The sequence below is a fragment of the Epinephelus moara genome, chromosome 21 (assembly GCF_006386435.1).
Source record: "Epinephelus moara isolate mb chromosome 21, YSFRI_EMoa_1.0, whole genome shotgun sequence".
Classification (NCBI taxonomy): domain Eukaryota; kingdom Metazoa; phylum Chordata; class Actinopteri; order Perciformes; family Serranidae; genus Epinephelus; species Epinephelus moara.
The window spans coordinates 31,010,318-31,028,415 of record NC_065526.1 but is presented as its reverse complement, the minus strand read 5'-3'; the positions used below and the strand labels follow the sequence as shown (position 1 = coordinate 31,028,415).

At 39.9% G+C, this 18,098-nt stretch overlaps 2 protein-coding genes across 4 annotated transcripts in view; both read left to right on the top strand.

Moving 5' to 3' along the window:
- The window catches only part of LOC126408838 (la-related protein 4B-like), a 61,465-nt gene extending 50,113 nt beyond the window's left edge, over positions 1 to 11,352 (top strand). For all 3 annotated transcript variants that reach the window (XM_050074560.1, XM_050074559.1, XM_050074558.1), the window contains one exon: positions 3,069 to 11,352. In XM_050074560.1, coding sequence (XP_049930517.1) covers positions 3,069 to 3,401 — 333 coding nt within the window. In that variant the 3' untranslated portion in view covers positions 3,402 to 11,352. The remainder of the gene's footprint in view (positions 1 to 3,068) is intronic.
- Positions 10,761 to 18,098, top strand: part of LOC126382475 (disco-interacting protein 2 homolog C-like) — a 13,429-nt gene continuing 6,091 nt past the window's right edge. Inside the window, exon 1 of the mRNA XM_050032360.1 lies at positions 10,761 to 10,845. Coding sequence (XP_049888317.1) covers positions 10,761 to 10,845 — 85 coding nt within the window. The remainder of the gene's footprint in view (positions 10,846 to 18,098) is intronic.

Sequence of the window (18,098 nt, the reverse complement as noted above, 5' to 3'; positions counted from 1 at the left end):
CTTCCTTACTGTTTTTTTTCCCTGTCTCAGTTCTTTTTAATGCTTACCCCCTCCCAGACAAATCAATCTCAGCATGAACAAAAGGGGGTAAATTAATCGCCCCTTAATTCTGCAGCATCTTGTATTGATTTTACTTATAGACAGTCAACTGCTGGGAAAACAAAAGTTGTGCATTTTGAAAACAGATACAGATATGAGTCTAAAACATTTACTTGTAACAACTGCGGGCAAAGTTTTTATGATTATTTAGAATTGACTGCACTTACCAATCTCCCATAAGGAAACGGTGCCTTTTAAGGGCTTAGGCAGGAAAAACAAATCCTGCTTCAACACTAGTTAAATTCCCCCTCGGCTTTAGGTTTTAGCATTGCAGTAAAACACAAGTGCTAATGCCTGCAGCTGATGAAACAGGAGGATAGAAAGAAGACTGAGACTTCAGACGTGTGTAGGTGTGAACAGACATCCCCAAAGGACCTGTAAGATGAGGTGAAATGTAATATAGGATGCAGCAAATTAAATACTGTCCACACACCAAATGTGGATTTGATGAACATATCACTGCTGTCAGGTTGAATCTCTGAAAATGTTTGCCTTTTTAGATTTGGATAGTGCAGTGGTAGTAACAGCCATGTTTTTTGTTAGTGGCAGTGGCTTTTTGATGTTGTCAAAAATATCTACCACATTTTCATGGCATAATGTGATCATTTGTCTTAATGTAGTTTTTAGTTTTTTAGTTTTAGCAGACAAAACAACAAAATGAAAATGTCTAGTAAGTCTATTATATGTGATACTTAATTCAGTAGATTGGTAAAGGTGGACGTATAACAATATCTGTGCTGGGAGACACGTCCCTGTTGTCTTACTGTAGCATTGGCACTGTACGGTTGGGTACTGAACATGGTGCTTTTAAGGGTACCAACTGAATTACATCGGTACTACAGAGTACCAATTCACGGTAAATCAAACGGTGCCAAATTTTACCCTAAGAGCGCACCTGGAATAGAAAGTAGGAGTCAGACAGGAGGCGAAAGCACTGCAAAACTCACTAAAGCCATGAAGCACCTGCGGAAATCCATGGCTGTCTTCAAGGCTTTGGGCCGTTGCAGCGGAGCTCTGTGGAGTTGCCAGAAAGGAGGCAGAAGCACTGCAAAGTGCCCCAAAGCTGGGAAGCCAGCCAGGGAGCTCCATCAGTGTTCCAGCAAGAGATCTAGTCTGTTTTCTTTTCTATTTTATTTTAGACATAGCCTAGAGTCACTGCTATGTGTATGTGATTGTGTTTTTGAAATGGCATACTTAGTTCACATATTTGTCGGTTGTGTCTAAACAGAGTGAGAGAGGTGAGCAAACACACATGCACACAGGCAAGCAGCCAGACAGAGACTTAGCTCCGTGTGTGATTAAAAAAAGAGCAGAGCAGCAGAATCACTTGTTGGCTGCAGCTTGTTAAAGGGTACTGTTGGGTACTGGTACCATATTCAACATACAGGTGTCAATATCAGTTCTAATTTGAACCCAACCCTAGTCATTCGTGCCAAACCATCATGGTGCGTACAGCACAGTCACGTGCACACAGTCGCACATTATTTAGACTGATGTATGTAATGTCAATTCAAAGTTAACAAACGCAGGTTTCGGCTGAAAACTTTTAGCTGTACACTGTTAACAAATATGCTGAGGTATGTTCAACAAGCTGATTGATGTGCGAGTCAGTCACATCAGGGCAAGGGCAAATGCAGTGCTGGAGCTAAAAGACCCCACTGCAGGTTGCCAGTCAGCTACAACAGCAACAGAGAAAGAGTTGTGTAGAAGGCGATAATGGTGTGTCGGCATTGCTCCACAATTGTAGGGTCTGGAAATGGGAACACATCCAACATGCTAACACACATTCGACAGCATCACCTAGATGTGCTGCTTACTGAGATGATAGGTGTTTGGGTGCCTTGAATGTATAGCCATGGTGGAACAAATTGAAACACTCCTCCTAATGCACAAGTTAAATTTTGTATTGCTACATGTCAGAGGTCGGGGACTCGAGTCACATGACTTGACTTGAATCCGACTGCAAATTGCAAATTTTGAGACTCGTTTGACTAACACTGACTCGACTTGACCTTGACTTGGTATTCATGACTTGAAACTTGACTTTGACTTGAGACAGGTGACTTGAAAGGACTTGACTTTTTAAAAAGTAATTATTTGTATTTTTCTAGATATTGAGAAGTTACGTTTTGTTTTTAAAATATGATGACGCACATATCACGATGGGGGAGGACCCGCTGGCCGATATTCATGCCCATGCTACTACTTCCTCCTGCCTGTAGCTCTCCTCAGAGGAATGGCAGTATGTACAGCAGCATCATGTGCTTCACTGTGTGCTTTTATTCAGTTCTATCTGCATGATACATGCGAGATCCTCCTCTTATTTGTGCAAGGTTTTGATACTGCCACAGTGCGTAACGACTGTTCTTGCCTGCTGTCCCAACATAAGTTCACTATCTGTGAGTGTATGTGCGCTTGCCGTGTGCATCCGTGTGCTATGAGATAGTATCTCCAGTGACTTTGGAGATTTTAACAGTGCATTATTACCTCACCTCACAGCAGCAGGTATGTTATGTGAGTGGAGTCCTGACCAATGAATTGACTTGACTTCACTTGCTTTATTTTCACCACAGTGACTTGTGACTTGCTTGAGACTTGATTATGACTTGCACATGTGTGGCTTACTCCCACCTCTGTTATATGTATTTTGTTATTTTCAGTTTCACAGAGTAAGAAATGTTTTCAGTTTTACAGCCTGTTGTCACCTGTTGCCTCTTGGGAAAGTATTTGTTCAGTGTTCCTACATTGTCATACAGAAGTGTTTGAGTTGTTCCTTATTTTTCTGAGTAAAATAGTTAACCAAAGTTGTCAGAGGGCGAAATGTGACCTCAGTCTAGCAGGAGGATTTTGTCTTTCTTTCTTTCAGAAGGAAATACATTGATGATCAACCTGTCAGGGCCAGTAGAAGAGTGCTGGACAGGTGCAGGTGATGTGCAGAATATTTAATGACTATGTTGTTCTGCTGCCAGGAGCTGAGGAAGCCTTCCTATGCTGAGATCTGCCAGCGGGTGAAGGACGCCCCGACAGTACAGCAACCACCGACCCCCAAGGAAGCCAAGCCAGCCTGCGCTGCCCCCACAGGCGAGGAGAGGAAGTGCTCCGATGCTGCCACCCCTGCAGGGGAGGCCAAGGCCAGAGAGACATACCCTCCCTCCTCCAAACCCGGTTCAGCTGCCGTCACCCCGGGCAGACCCCCGAGGGAGGCCCGAAGGCCGGGCGGGCGGTGGGCCTCCCCACCCCCACACCCAGGGAAAACCCCCAGCAAAGATCCCCACCACACCCCACCCAAGTCCCCGCAGTAGGGCGACTCCCTGCCCTTCCCTGAGTCCTCCAACCCCCCAACTACGCTCCACAGATGCGTTTAAAAAGAGGAAATATAAGTCAGGGCTACTCAATACTTATATCCCAGAATCACCAGTCACAACAAGAATAGAGGACGCCTTCTTTTCTGGATCAGGGCTTGCAGACAAAAAGCACTTTATTGTGCATGTAGAGCACCGTTTCATTCTTTTTATTCTATTTATTTGCTTTTTTTTATTTGTCAATTTTATTTCTCCTTTTCTCTTTTTGCATTACGTAGTTGTGTCAGCCTATAAGTCGGCACAGACACCACTGACACTGAAATTTATTCATTCTGTCCAAATGGCCTTGTGGGATTAAATTAGTCTTGTGTGCGAAGCAGCAGGGCATTGTTGGAAGCCACCCCAGTGGATGATGGGAAAGAGTGCGTACAACAGACTCCACCTTGTTTGGCTCTCATAGTGAGGGGTTTGTTTGCATGTTGAGTGGCACCGTTGTGCAACTTTATGTAGCTTAATTATGGGTCATAATTAGCAGATGTGTTTTTCAATACATATTCATATCCATATGCAAGACTTAACATCTAAATGTCACCACAACGAGATTCAGATCCTTTTTGGTGTACATTGCCTCAAACTGATTTTTTTTTTTTTTTTCCCCAGATTTATTTATACTAGATGACTCTTGTTTGTTGTTTTTGTTTTCTTCAGCAGCTGAGCTTTGTCTGTGGACTTTTGGTACCGTTACTCCTGGTAATCATCGCTGGGTGTCGCCTCAGCGATTTCTTCCTCTGATCATCATTCTCTCTGTAAAGAATCGCCTCCCTCTGCTGTGTTGTTGATTTTACTGTTTGCTAACACTGCTAACTAGCTAGCTGTATTGCTTAGCTTGTATCTAACGGCTGTGATGTGATATCAGTGCTGTTTTTAGCGTCAGACAAGAAGGGCATGTGGATATCTGCAACCAAAAGACAACTTGGGCATTGAGGCACCTGTTGTCACCCAAGATATGTTTGTTGAGAAAGTCTTGAAGTGGATTAAGGTGTGTGTTTCTACGGCTCGCAGTGTGTGTAAAGACATTTAAAGAATCGGAGGAAGCTAAATTTTCTCAGCATTGCATTTTTGGGGAAAGCAGAGCAAGCTTTCACAGCTGCAACACTCTCTTCTCATTTCCTAATAAAAACTGTGGAATAAAACTTTAATCAGGCACATACTGTCGAAGGAAGACATGAGGAGGATTGTCGGCCGACAAATTTGAAATTCAGTTGTGACAATAAAATGTCCGCTTCCCGTCTGAAGCGGTTCAGTTCACTCTGGAGTTGTGATCAGGAGGGAGGAAGTTAACACTAGCTAGCATTCAGTTGCTCGGTCTGTGTATCATTGTCACAGGTGACCAGCTGTCATAAGGAGGATGCGTTCTTGTTCTGAACATCTGCTGAGACAACGTGACTCTTTAGGGGACATAAAGTGTTAGTTTCCTGCGCTCAAGAGTGGAGTTTGGGTACAGAGAGGTGGCAGTGGGATGTTTCTTGTTTTTCTCCTCTAGAAATGGTGCTAGATGTCGAATCCTGGAACCTGTTACTACAGCTCATCTGATATTGTATGTAGAAAATACTTGATTCATGTCAACAGAACTTAATTTGCACTGTAAGCATTCTCTCAGACTCACAGGCAAATGTGTAATTTGATTATCATACCTGAAGCGAAAAAGGGAATTGATCCTGAAGGGAGGGGAAAAAAAACTGCAAATTCAGTTTTCCAGGAGCAAATGAACCCTGCAACACCATCTTTGTAGACACAATCGCTGAAGCCTTTTTGTTTTTTCGTTGTCGTGCCTTGTGGATGCCTGTTGAACACACTGTGGTGAAGGATGGACGTTTGTGCAGCGTCACATGACTTTACAGATTTATCTAGCTTGTTGTATTTTTGACTGCTCGTTGCGGATGCTAATATTTATTTTTGCTGACGGACTTGGTGCTCGCACAGGCATGCAGTGGTTTGGATTTTGGCCTCTGGTTCTGTATCAACGAGGATTTTCATGGAGAGAGTGGTTGTAAAACTGTTGAGTTGGAAAGTGAGATGGTTGGATAGACCTAGAATGTTTTATAAACAAAAACTAAGCTGATGAAGGTAAATGATAAGTGGGTTTTTTGGAATGTAGTTTGCCATGTTGGAATGTGAAAGGGATTTTGTTGGGAGTCCTGTTGGGGCTCGTGTTAAACCAAACATCCTTTAAATAATTAGGCGTTTAACAAACAGGCAGACAAGAGCAGTTGGGTTTACAGCAGGAACACGATGAGGGAAATCTGAAACAGTCGTGTAAAATCCATCCTCAGGATGAAAATGTTCAGCTTCCCCTTCTTCAGCGCACAGTCTCTACCACTGGGGTTGTCTGTTGTTTTGTTTTACTGTCAGCATGTTCCGTCGTCTGTTTCTTCTAGTTCGAGTTTTCACACTTTGATTTATCCTGAGTTGTTTCTTTAAAAAAAAACAAAAAAAAAAAACAAATAGAAATGATTGACCAAAGCACGCAGTCCTTCTTACTACTTCACTCCTGTTTTCTGGGGATAAATTGCACCTGGCGAGTTAAATTTAAAGCACAGCGTAAAGGAAACCAACCTTTTACATCCTTTACTCACCTTGAGCCCACAGAATGTGCTTCAGGATGGAGAAGCTAACAGTGCAGGCTCAATGGGACTCAAATCGAGCGGCATTTCGGATGACAGCTGTTTGTTGGGGAGCTGGTGGAACATTTCAATTCCTCGGTCAGAGTGAAGTAGCAAGAATTCGAATGCAGGGAGGAAACTTGTGTTAAATTAAAGGTGTGGTTGGGAGGTCTGTCTACTGTAGCAGCCACTCTGACAGATAACCAACCAAGTCTTGGATATCTTACTGTTTTCTAAAAATGTAATTGGCTGGTAAATCTGTAAAAATTATTGATACGGAAGTTTTGAAAAGACTCGAAAAAACAGATGAATGACAAAACTGTAAGTAGGAAATGTCAATAGTTAGTTTTTTGGGCAGCGTAACAGAATTGAAGTGAGTTTCCCTCCCTGATAATCAGTTGTGTGCTTGGGTTTAATCTTTTATCACCTCAGATGCAAAAACACCCTTATAAAAACCACTGTACTATACACAATATCTGTTCTGGGGGAAACACAAACCTACACGACATGGGACCTCACATGTCTCACCAAAGTCTTCCTGCAACAAGAAGCATTCTGGATAATTCCACTGAGAGAAAACAGGCCATCTGGAGAGGGGAACGCTTCATTAAAAAGCCTGTAATCCCCCTTATAGCTGCTTTTGATTTGGACGCTAAATCTTGAGTTTGCTAAAAAAAAAAATATATATATATATATATCTATATATTTTTTGATTTTCTTTGAAGGACTGAGATGCACTTGGATGGGTCAATTTTTTTTCTCATTGGTGGAAATGGTAAAAGAGAAATGCACCATATCCACTTATTTATAAACCAATGCTGTTTATTCCATGAGAAATATCGTAAGTTTTCTTTTTAGGGAGAAGAAAATAAATAGAGATGCATCGAGGTCTCTATATATATTCACAAAATGTAAAAGAATTTCCATCCAGTGTTTGAGAAACTTGAATTTTATTTAAACTTGAAAAATGACTTTGCCTTAACTTTTATACAAGACAAGCATAGTTTATTTCTTTTCCAAAAAAAAAAATCCCCAAAATGTTAACAAAGCGTGACACGTGGAAAATATTTAGTCGTACCAGACGTCACAAGTCTTACTGATAGAGAAAGAGAGAGAGAGAGTACAAATCTAGCAGCGTTTTCTTTCTTTTCCCTTTTTTTTGTTTTTGTAAAATGTACGAAAAAGAATCATTTTTTTGATTGTTCGTTTTGTTTCTCGTAGTTTCAGGTTGTTTTGTTTTGGGGAAAAATATAAACCTTGTAAATGCAAAACTAGTCAATACTGTATTAAAATTGTGCACTTTGAAGTGTGTGCTTTGCTTGTACAGTTGTAAATACTCAGAAAAATATAAGAGGTACCTTAAAATGATAATAAAAATATATTGATCTTGTTGAACTATTAATGTCGCTATCGAGCTGGATGTAGGATATAAAAAAAAAAACAACGTAATGTCGTGCTTTTGGAAATATTTTTCTTTAACTTTTTTTATTTTTAGTTTTGGTGTGCAGAGTTTGAATTCTTCTCCTCTCTGCGGGGTGGGAACCTTGTCTGATTGTACATTTTCTGTTTTTGTTTGTTGTCTTTCATTCCATTTTTGTACCTGTGTGGTCGGTTGCACCTGAGTGTACAGGTGTGTCCTTATCCCCGACCTCCCCCTGACTGTGCACTAATTGAAAAGAGCCTGTGGTACTGACAAGCATCTTATTAACGAACCCTACAAAGCTGCGTGTCCACCAACATCCTCTTTAAAGCTCTGGCTTTTGTTTCTTCTACTGTTTACGCTTGGAATTTTATTTTATTTTTTTCCCAAGATATTTTTGCTGTTTTTTTTTTTTTCCTTTTAGCACAAGAATCTATACGTGTGAAGCTGTTTAGCAGAAAATAAAAGCACTACATGGTTTTTTTTCGTCACTGTGCAACAGCTGCAGCCACTAATGCAAGGTATTTTTGACATCTTTAAATACTGCTGTTACAAAACCAAGAAAATTAATCGATGTAACGGAAAAGCTACAGTAAACGTATTAATGTTTTCCAACAGAATCGTAATAGTTTCAGGGGGGAAGTATCCTCATGTAGACCATGACACTAATACTGAACATGGATATACCAACTTGATTGTGACATACATATGCAGCTCAACAGCTTATAATCAAACTGTATCATGTCCACGAGGTGGGCAGCATGACTAGACAGCATCTAATGTTAGACAATATTAATACAACAAAGAGTTGAAGTTCTGCTTTTGTTTAAGGCTTAACTCCAGTTTTGCTCGAACTATTTGTGGTTCTCTGTCCATATTCAAAGATGATTGCTTATCTTTTACTGTACTGGATGTTAACATTTGTGCATTTTGTCATCAAGGGAAATATTCTTTCTTCTTTCTGAGAGTGAGACGAGAAGATTGATACCACTCATGCCTGTACAGAGCTGGATCTGTTTAACCTAGCTTAGCACAAAGACATTAAACGGGGGAAACACAAGCTAGCCTAGCTCTGTTCAAAGTTCAAAAATACATCCACCAACACATCTAAAGCCCATTAATCATCATGTACTGGTTAAGGAACTGCAAAAGAAATAGTTCCAGCACATAACTCCCACTAAAATCAATCAGTCATATTTGATCTTTGGACAGAGAAAGGTTAGCTATTTACACTCATTTCCAGTCTTAATGCTAAGCTAGGCTAACCATGTCCTGACTCAAGCTCTGTACTTATGTACATTTGGAGTGGTATCGAACTTCTCATCTTCCTCTCAGAGAGAAAGCAGATAGGCAGATTAACGATCTCAATTATTGGGACTAATGCCTATAAAATATCAGTTTCTGTACCAATAGATACCTTACTTCATTTTGAAAACACAGGCAGCTGAACAAGAACTTTGCTTGAATCAAATTATTTAAAATTTGTTGTATATCAGAAACTTTCTGACCCAACAAGATTACAATCAGACGCCAGCTCGACAAACAATTGGTTTCCAGTTTGGATGGTATCAAACTGAAGATACCCATCCCTACTTGTGAGCTTTGATCATGTATGTATGGCTAAGACTCATGGGATATGTAGTTATTGATTGATATGATGGTAAATTTTGAGTTTATCTTTGTAAAAATGGGGCTAAATTGTGTTCATGTCTAATCAGTGCTGGTCTTTGTTTTTGGTTCCAGTTGAGCTTTTTTGGATTGGGTCATCTCTTTATTTTATTTTTATTTATTTTTATTTAGTAACTTGGTTCTGGTAGATTTTTCAAGGGCAGCTGTTGCTTGTTTCTCTTAGAATATGGACAAAAAAACCTATTGTTTTTAACTTCCTGACAAATGAAACCATCTTGACAAAGTCCAAAATTTGAAAGCTAGAGTTTAACAGAAGCGAAACAGAAAACTCTGGCAGAACTTTGGCTCTCTATATTACCGTGATGTTTTGGCGCACTGATGTCAGTTTGACCTTACCCTTCCCTACGAGCTGCACCTCCTTTAGCCACTTTAAAAAAGAGTGATGCCTGATGGACACGTCTGTTTTGTCTTCTGTCTTCAGACACGCTGTGCTTCAAGGCGTTGTGATGTGTTGATGCCCATGGACGATATCAAACTGAAGCACATTTGAAGCACATTTCAGAACATTCAGCTTGTACAGCACACAACACTCGAGGTGGGAGGTTATTGGAAGCCAACTGCAAAGGGGACGACGAATTTTGGGCTCGTGGATTGTAAATTTGGTGACTTAAAAGGGGAGGGGGCTCAATTCTTCAGACACTTTTTGGGAAATGAAGTGAAATGTTTGATTTGTTGTCGTCGTGGCAGGTTGAGCTAAAAATGTCCCCACCCGAGTGTCGATGTCGCTACCGGACGAGACATCCACTCAGCCAAAAAGCGGTTGAAACCTGCTCAGTGTTGTTATGTCTACCTGTTTTTCCCTTCTGATTTATACGTTTGAGGTTTCTTGTTCATGTTCCTCAGCTTTCATGACTTCCTCTCCTGAGAAATAAATGTAAAAATAAATTTTTTGTTTTGTCTTTGGGGAGTTGGAGACAGACGCAGAGGCTCAACTGGAATCACATTGTTTTCTTAACATGTTTGAGAGCGACATACTTTTCTGGCACATACAATACAATAACATGCGCAGATTGAGATGTCTGTTAAAACCATTTGATCACGTGTGGACTGCATTTTGATGTGGCAAAGGAAACCATTAACTGTGCCATTACACAACTGTTGTTTTTGTCTTGACTGGGCAGTTTAACCTGTACATAGCTGAGCGCTTTGCCATCCCTGGCTTTTAGTTTCGTGTTTTATTTTCAAGATGTGATTTTTCTTTTGTTCCTGAAAGTCCATCAAAGACTTCTCACATCTGGAGAAATCTACAATGTGACATCACTGACTGTAGGAGCAGTTTTTTTGTGCGTTGTAACTCTGCGGTCGATGCTAGCTGAGGTCGAGGCATGTTCGACCTCAAACTTTTGAGACGTCAAACACAGACGCTGATTACAAACTGGGCATCCCTGAACTGTGAATGTGTGCATGTGTGGATTAATAAATGTACCACCCAGAAATCCAGCCCAATGCAAAGATGACTTTTTTTCTGAAGTGCAGTATCTCAGACTGGATGATACCGCTTTTCGAAGGGATCTCTTATTTTGGCGGTAATGATGGCCGCGAGTTCTGCACGCCTCTCCTATATCGCCGGCATTAACACAAACGCCCATGTCGTGGCGTTTTGAGGAGCTCCTTTCTGTCATGGACTTCTACATGGAGCCTCATATCAGCCTGTCGGTCGCCTCAGCTCTCAGTCTCCTCCTTCCTGTTCGCCCGTTTTTGACAGTGCCATTGTTTTGTTTTTTCCTCAAGGGTTGCATCTTGTCGTAAAAATGGACCCCCTTGCGGGTGTTTTTTTTTTTCTTAAAGATATAATAACGAATGCACACCAACTGACTGGAACAAGACTCGATCTCTTTATCAACTCACTGTGGTTTAACTCATTAATACTCTTACCATGCTACGCTAACAGCTGTGGACAATCGATGACTCCATCCTGTTGGGGTCTGGACAGATAATTTGCCTAACGACACCTTTAACAGATGTGGAACAGAGGTTGTGTTCAAGAGGGCTTCTTTTTTTTTCCTTTTTTTTTTTTTTTTTTGGTTTGTTTTTTTTTAGGTCTATTCTTCCATCGAGACTGGAATCAAGCGTACATGTCAGCTATAGATAATTTAAGTTACTCTGTGTCATGATGTAAAAACTGTCTAATTTGAAGAAAAAATGTAGCTTACTGAAAAATAAAGATTTAGGCACTGTTGAGGAGCCACTGTCTCTTTTTTTCGGGCCTTTTATGAGCAAATTAGCATCTTAAATGTGGTGGAAATTCATATATTTTCATTTAAGTTTTTACTTTTTTCCAAATAATTGTTAATTAAAATTGTTAAGCCAATTACATATGGCCCTGCATTTCTATAGCGCCTTTCTAGTCATCTGACCACTCAAAGCGCTTTTTACGCTACGAATCACATTTGCTCACACACACATTCAAACACTGGTTGCCGAGTCCTGCTACTCAGTTTTACCACACTCACACACCAATGGAACAGCCATCGGGAGAAATTTGGGGTTCAGTATCTTGCTCAAGGATACTTCGACATGCAGACTCGAGGAGGATCGAACTGCTGATATTTCGATTGGTGGACAACCCGCTCTACCTCTGAGCCACAGCCTCCCACTGCATGATATATAGACTGCATTATATGATACAGTTACAAAACAGAAATTGGAAAGTCAGAGATGAAAAAAATGGAATAAAACATGTTAAAAAATGCATCAATAGATCATCTTACTGCAGACATGTAAACTTCAAACAATTAAAAAGCTAATGTTAGCATGTTGCTGTTTGGCAGGTGTAACATTTGCCATCTTAATTTAGTGTGTGAGCATGCTGACATTTGGTAATTAACACCAAACACAAAATACAGCTGAGGCTTAAGTTAATAGTTTAGGTATTTGGTCATAAACCAAAGTATTGGACAAAATTACCTGATGGCACTGGAGGAAAAGTTTAGGAATTACTTAAAGTAATTATTATTCGTCCTGAACGTAACATAAATGTACCAAGTTTCAAAAAATCAAATGTTTTGCGAACACATTTCGCTGTTAGACATTTGACCAAATTAGACCACAAATCCATCCACCTTAAACGACCGCTAACAAAAGGCAACCAGTGGTGAAAGTACAACCCAAACTCCTGGCTAAAATGAAAATGAAAACAAAATGCAAAGATTTGTAAATCTGTTTTTGACCTAGATTCAGTTGGACACAGTACAAAGACAAGATATTTCATATTCAAACTGATAAGAAAAACTGAAAAAGTTTTATTAAAATACACTCATTATGAATTTGATGCCTGCAGCACGTTACAAAAAGTTGGAGCAGGGGCAACAAAAGACTGAGAAAGTTGTCGAATGTTCAAAAAAACACTAACCTCAGATGAACAGGTCACTTGGTAACAGATTAAAAGTCATTATTGGATATGAAAAGGGCATCCTCGAAAGGCTCAGTTGTTCACAATCAAGGATGATGACAATACTGTGTGGGCAAACAGTCCGAACACTTATAGAGCATCCTACACAATAGCAAGGACTTCAGGGGATTTCACAGTCTACACTCCATATATCATCAAAAGATTCAGAGAATCTAGGTAAACCTCTGCATGTGAGGGGAAAGACTGAAAAGCAATATTGAATGCCTGTGACCTTTGACCCTTCAGATTGCACTGCATTAAAAGTAACACGACTGTATGAAGGATATTACTACGTTGGCTCGGGAACACTTTGGAAAACAACTGTCAGTAAACACTTCATCACTGCATCTACAAATCCAAGTTCAGACTCCACCATGCAAAGTGAAAGCCATATATCAACAACATGCACAAACTCTGCTGACGTTTCTAGCCCCGACCTCATCTGAGATGGACTGACACCAAGTGGAAAAGTGTGCTGTGGTCCGACAAGTCCACTTTTCAAGTCCTCATCTGTAGCACCTGTATTGCTCCAATAAAGAGCAATCATTTCCTCCATCTTTTTGTGCTCATCAGTTTGTGTTTGTCTCTTTCCTGTTTCAACGTGACAATGTCCTTGTGCAACAAAGCCAACTCCACAAAGAAATGGTTTTCCCAGTTTGGTGTGGAAACACTTGGCCGGTTTGCACAGAGCCCCGATCTCAACCCCACCCAGCACCTTTTGAGTGGAGTGGAAGTCAACTGTGAACTGTGATAACTGTGAACTGTGATTTTATCATCTGACATCAGTGCTGGAACTCACTAACGCTTTTGTGGCTGAATGGAAGCAAATCCCTGCAGCCAGGTTCAACATGTGGTGGAAAGACTGAAACCAGAAGAGTAGAGGCTGTTAAAGCAGCAGCTTAATGCCCATAGTGTCACATGTATGCAGATGATGTATGGAGAGACAAATATGACAATAGCCTATGTAAAGCATATTTAAACAAAGTGAGGAAGAGAAATTCAGATTTCCACTTCTCATTTTCAAACAGTTTTAGGATGAAATATGTCATCTATGTCATCAAATCATTGTAAAGCAATTTAATTTAGTCTGATCATGTGTGCGGTATAGTACACAGGGTAGTAAACAAATACTGTGTTCTGAATAAAGAGTGTACAGTATTCAGTGAAGATGCAGGATGTGCTCACTCTCGCTGTGCCCCAGGAGCATAATACATACTGTATAATAAACTGCATGTAGTATTTACTCATCTTTATAATAGACTGTTAGAATGCAAGACATAAACAAGCAGGAAATCATTCAGTACATATGTATCTACATTTGCCAGACATCATAAATACCACTATTATTTTTATTGTATTTAAAAGCTAAATCACACAGAGAGGAGGAATATTTAAAATGAAATTTGATTCTGAAAAACTTGTAAATTCAGTTTCAGTTGGTCCTGATGACAGCAAAGAGCCACAAGATGGCAGCATGTTCACAGAGGATGGTGCAGAAGTGCCTCCTTCATCACCTCTCTCCTGTTAGATGATGATGATGATGATGATGATGATGATGATGATGATGATGGTGATGGTGGTGGCGATGGGAGGGTTTGCAGCTATTACTAAATCCTCGACAGTCTGTCATCTGATCTTTCAAAGATAATCAATTTGTCATTTTCACTTTTACTCATAAGTCACACCTTCTAAAAGTATCGATCGATCGATCTATCTATCTATCTATCTATCTATCTATCTATCTATCTATCTATCTATCTATCTATCTATCATTTGTTTTTTAAATCACTGTTCTGCCACACAGATTCACCTCAAAGCCCTGACAATTCAGATGAAGATGCAGTGTATTTATTACTATGAGCCTGTATCACCACACACTGATGTCTGCCATCTTGTCTTTTTTTTGATACTACCACCCTGGGGACACCAAAATCAATACGTTTCAAATCCTTTACTGACATAGTAGCTTAAAAGTGTTTTTACAGCTTTTTCTTTGAAAATGCTTGGAGGGAGCTAGAATAGTAATGCTTTGAGATGGACAGATAAACAAGTATAAAACTCTGTAAGGCTGATAGCAGCTGCAGATTCAGCTGATAATTCTCTGTAGGTTCATCACTGCGAGCGACTCCTTTCACACATGTCATTTAATATATTGTTATAAAAATAAAGATTATAGCTGATTAAAACAATTCAAAACAATAGAAAACTAGTCCATACCCACTGAGTGCACAGTTGCCCACATACAGTTTCACATGGTATGTGTTTAGGATACAGGTCATAGGAAGTTGCAGATTAAATAGTCAACTGAACCCATTAAGAAGAGCAATGTATTCAAACAGAGTTTTTGTGAATTTGATAGTACGGTTGCTTAGAGTTGTTTACCCCACAAAGCACTCTGGCAGATAATAAAAAGTATCATTTATTCTATAAAAGCTTTGTCATTGTTTTTTCCTGCTTAAATTTGCATTTCTATTATTTATGTTGCTTGTCACTATTTCTTACTCTCAATAAAAAATGTTCTTTCTTTTTTCTGCTTCAGTGACTCCAACCCTGACTGGGGGTACTTGATATTGATTTTATTACTGAAACAAATAGTAGATGAATGGACTAGTCAACTATTTTGTTCATTTATTAATCTTTTAAGTGATAGTTTAAATTTTTGAGTAATGTGTATTTACCTCCCCATGTCCCCACGTACTTAAGTCCATTAACCAGCACCCCTAAAGGTCATTAATTAACATGTTGAATCTCATTTGGCGACCGGGTCATTTCCCAAAATGTAACATTGTTCCTTAAAGATGAAGAGTCAATCATTATGTACGTTTTGTTTGATTTTTTTTTTTAATGTCTTTCTTCTTCTCCCACCTGACTTCTCGTGCAAACAAAATGTCAGTTCTTTCATAGTTTTGGATTGTTTTCGAACACACTGTCATTATAAGCGTGAAATATCACCAGTCAGCACTAGTGAACACCAACTTACTACATTTCTGTGTTTTTTGTTCTGTGTCACTCTGTCCATACACTGCACCACCTCCAGGGGTCAGGAATAATGAAAAGTCTAAACTTGAACATGCAGATATCTGACAGTGCTGCTGCTCTTTGTTCTCAGCTCTGTGGTGAATCTGAGTGAGGCTTCAGTTTCAGACCTGCAGCAGAAAGTCCGAGCCTCCGGGTCAGTAATGGGAAAGTAATGATGATGGGACTGCTGCTGCTGCCAGGAGTGGAGACAGTGATGATGATGATGATGATGATGATGACTTAAATGAAATGCCCTGCAGTGATGAAAACACAGATTCTAAGTTGCATTTTTATCATAAATTTGTTCCTTATGGTTGAGGCCAGGTAACAGCTGAACTGGGTGGAATCAGAGAAAAAAATTAAAGGGTGTTATAAAGGATGTGTTAACGGTTTAAAGGGAGAGTTTGGATTTTTTTAAGTGGGCTTGTATGAGGTGCTTATCCATAGTTAGTTTATGACCTACAGTAGATGGTGGTCGGGACACCTCCAGTTTGGCGAAGCAGGTAGAAGTGCCAAAACAGAAGCTCAGCAATCTACAGCTGTGAATAGAGGTAGCAGCAAAATGTTTTTTTTGTACCTAAAAAAATGTCTAACAGTTAAAGTGTACGATATATTGAGAGTATTTTCACTCCCTTAACTTTCCATCAGCCTGTGCCGACAGAGAAGCCGTGCTTCAGTTCCCCATCTATGCTCACGTTGAAGCCACCAGATTCCATTGAGAAAAACAGTGATTTAACAGTGCTGGACACAAGAGCTGCTTGTCTATGGCTGCCTCACTCAGTTAGTTAGATTGTGTGACTTGGTGAATCCAAACTAACCGTTCAAACACCAAAGTCACACACTAACACAAACACAAAAACTGATGGAGGCAGCAGTGGACCAGCAGCTCCTGTGTTCAGCGATGTTAAATCACTGCTTTTCTCAGTGGAGTCTGGCTTTGAATAGAGCAATATAACGCCTTCAGTTCCTCTTTGGAAATCACTGTTTTAGACTTCAGCCTGCTTCATCAAACCGGGGCCATGCAGACTGACACATACTGTATGTAATACGCTGACTAGGGATAAGTACCTCATACAACCCCACATCAAACTAGAAAAGCACTCAGAGAGTGCAGACTTCCGCCAAGTAGGTGATATTCCCTCCCCCTCTGCATCAGATTTTGCAGCCTGCATCACAATTAGGTTATTTGCATCACTATCATTATTAGGTTATATATGCCTTCACCATGGAGACACTGTGGTGTATTTATTTCGTTTTTATTTTGTACCAACACAGAATATAATAGGTTTTTTTGTATTTTTCACTTTCTTTTTTCCCAACACAGAACATTAATTTCAACTTTAGAATTACAACAATATTTAGCAAGTAGAATGAGACGTGCTTTTCATGGCCACTAGATGGCGCTATTCTCACCGTGTTTAGAAATTGGAATTGCTGCTGAGGCTTTCAGACGATAGACTTTTTTTATTATTTTATCCACTTTGCTTCAACCGATCACCACCAAAATGTTATCATCTCTTCCTTGTCCCATTATCCACCTTTCCTGAAAATTTCATCAAAATCCGTTCATAACTATTTTGCAGACAAACAGACCAACGCCGGCGAAAACATAACCTCTTTGGCGGAGGTAAAGATCCAAACTATCCCTTGAAGTTCCTCATCTTGAGCACAAAGCTTGTGGTGAGAAAAGATAATGGAAGCAGAGAAAGACTAGTGGAAAAAAAAAATCACTTCTAACACATTTATCTCTTTACAGTCTGGGAGAGAAGGCAACTGGACTGATGGGAAATGTGGTTTTCATGAAAAGAAAATCTCTGAGGGAACTCTGTTGTTCAACCAGGCATTAAAAAATGCTGACAATGACGAGTTAGAGTTAGAGTTAAAGAGCATCTTGCAGAATAATTTTCTTTTTACCGAATTCATCCTTAAAGGTATACTATGCAGGAATTGTCAGCGAAAGTGAAAGCCAACCCCAGCTTGATCTGCTTGATGTTTTGCCTCACTATGTTTGCATTTATTTATTTTTGGTTCTGTGTCTGTGAGTTACATAGCTTCCTCTTGAATGTGTGCTCCATACGTTCTGGTCACAAAAAGAAACTGAGAGCGATGATTATAAGCAGTGACATTCAACCAGTGGGCTAAATATTGTCCTTGACAATCCATGTACACTTTGCAGTTTTCCATTAACCTCACAATAGTGGGACATCATACAGTTTACAGACATGCACCAAATAGGAACTACCTGAGATGAAACTAAAAACAGATGTCAAACAAGCAAATGAATGGTTACCTGATAGCAGACATTTCCTGCTGGATAGCAGACATGGCTACAGCGAAAAGGCGTAAAGTTGACAGCAAGAGCTGCTGCTTTCAGGAGTAGTGGAAAGTTGAATACTTACTGGCTGAATGATGAAACAGTTGCTCGTCTCATTTATATAAGATTTTTTTTAAATTCCTTTTTATAACCTGTGTAATGCGAGAAGCAGCTGGCCCCTGGGTATTTTCATATTATCCAA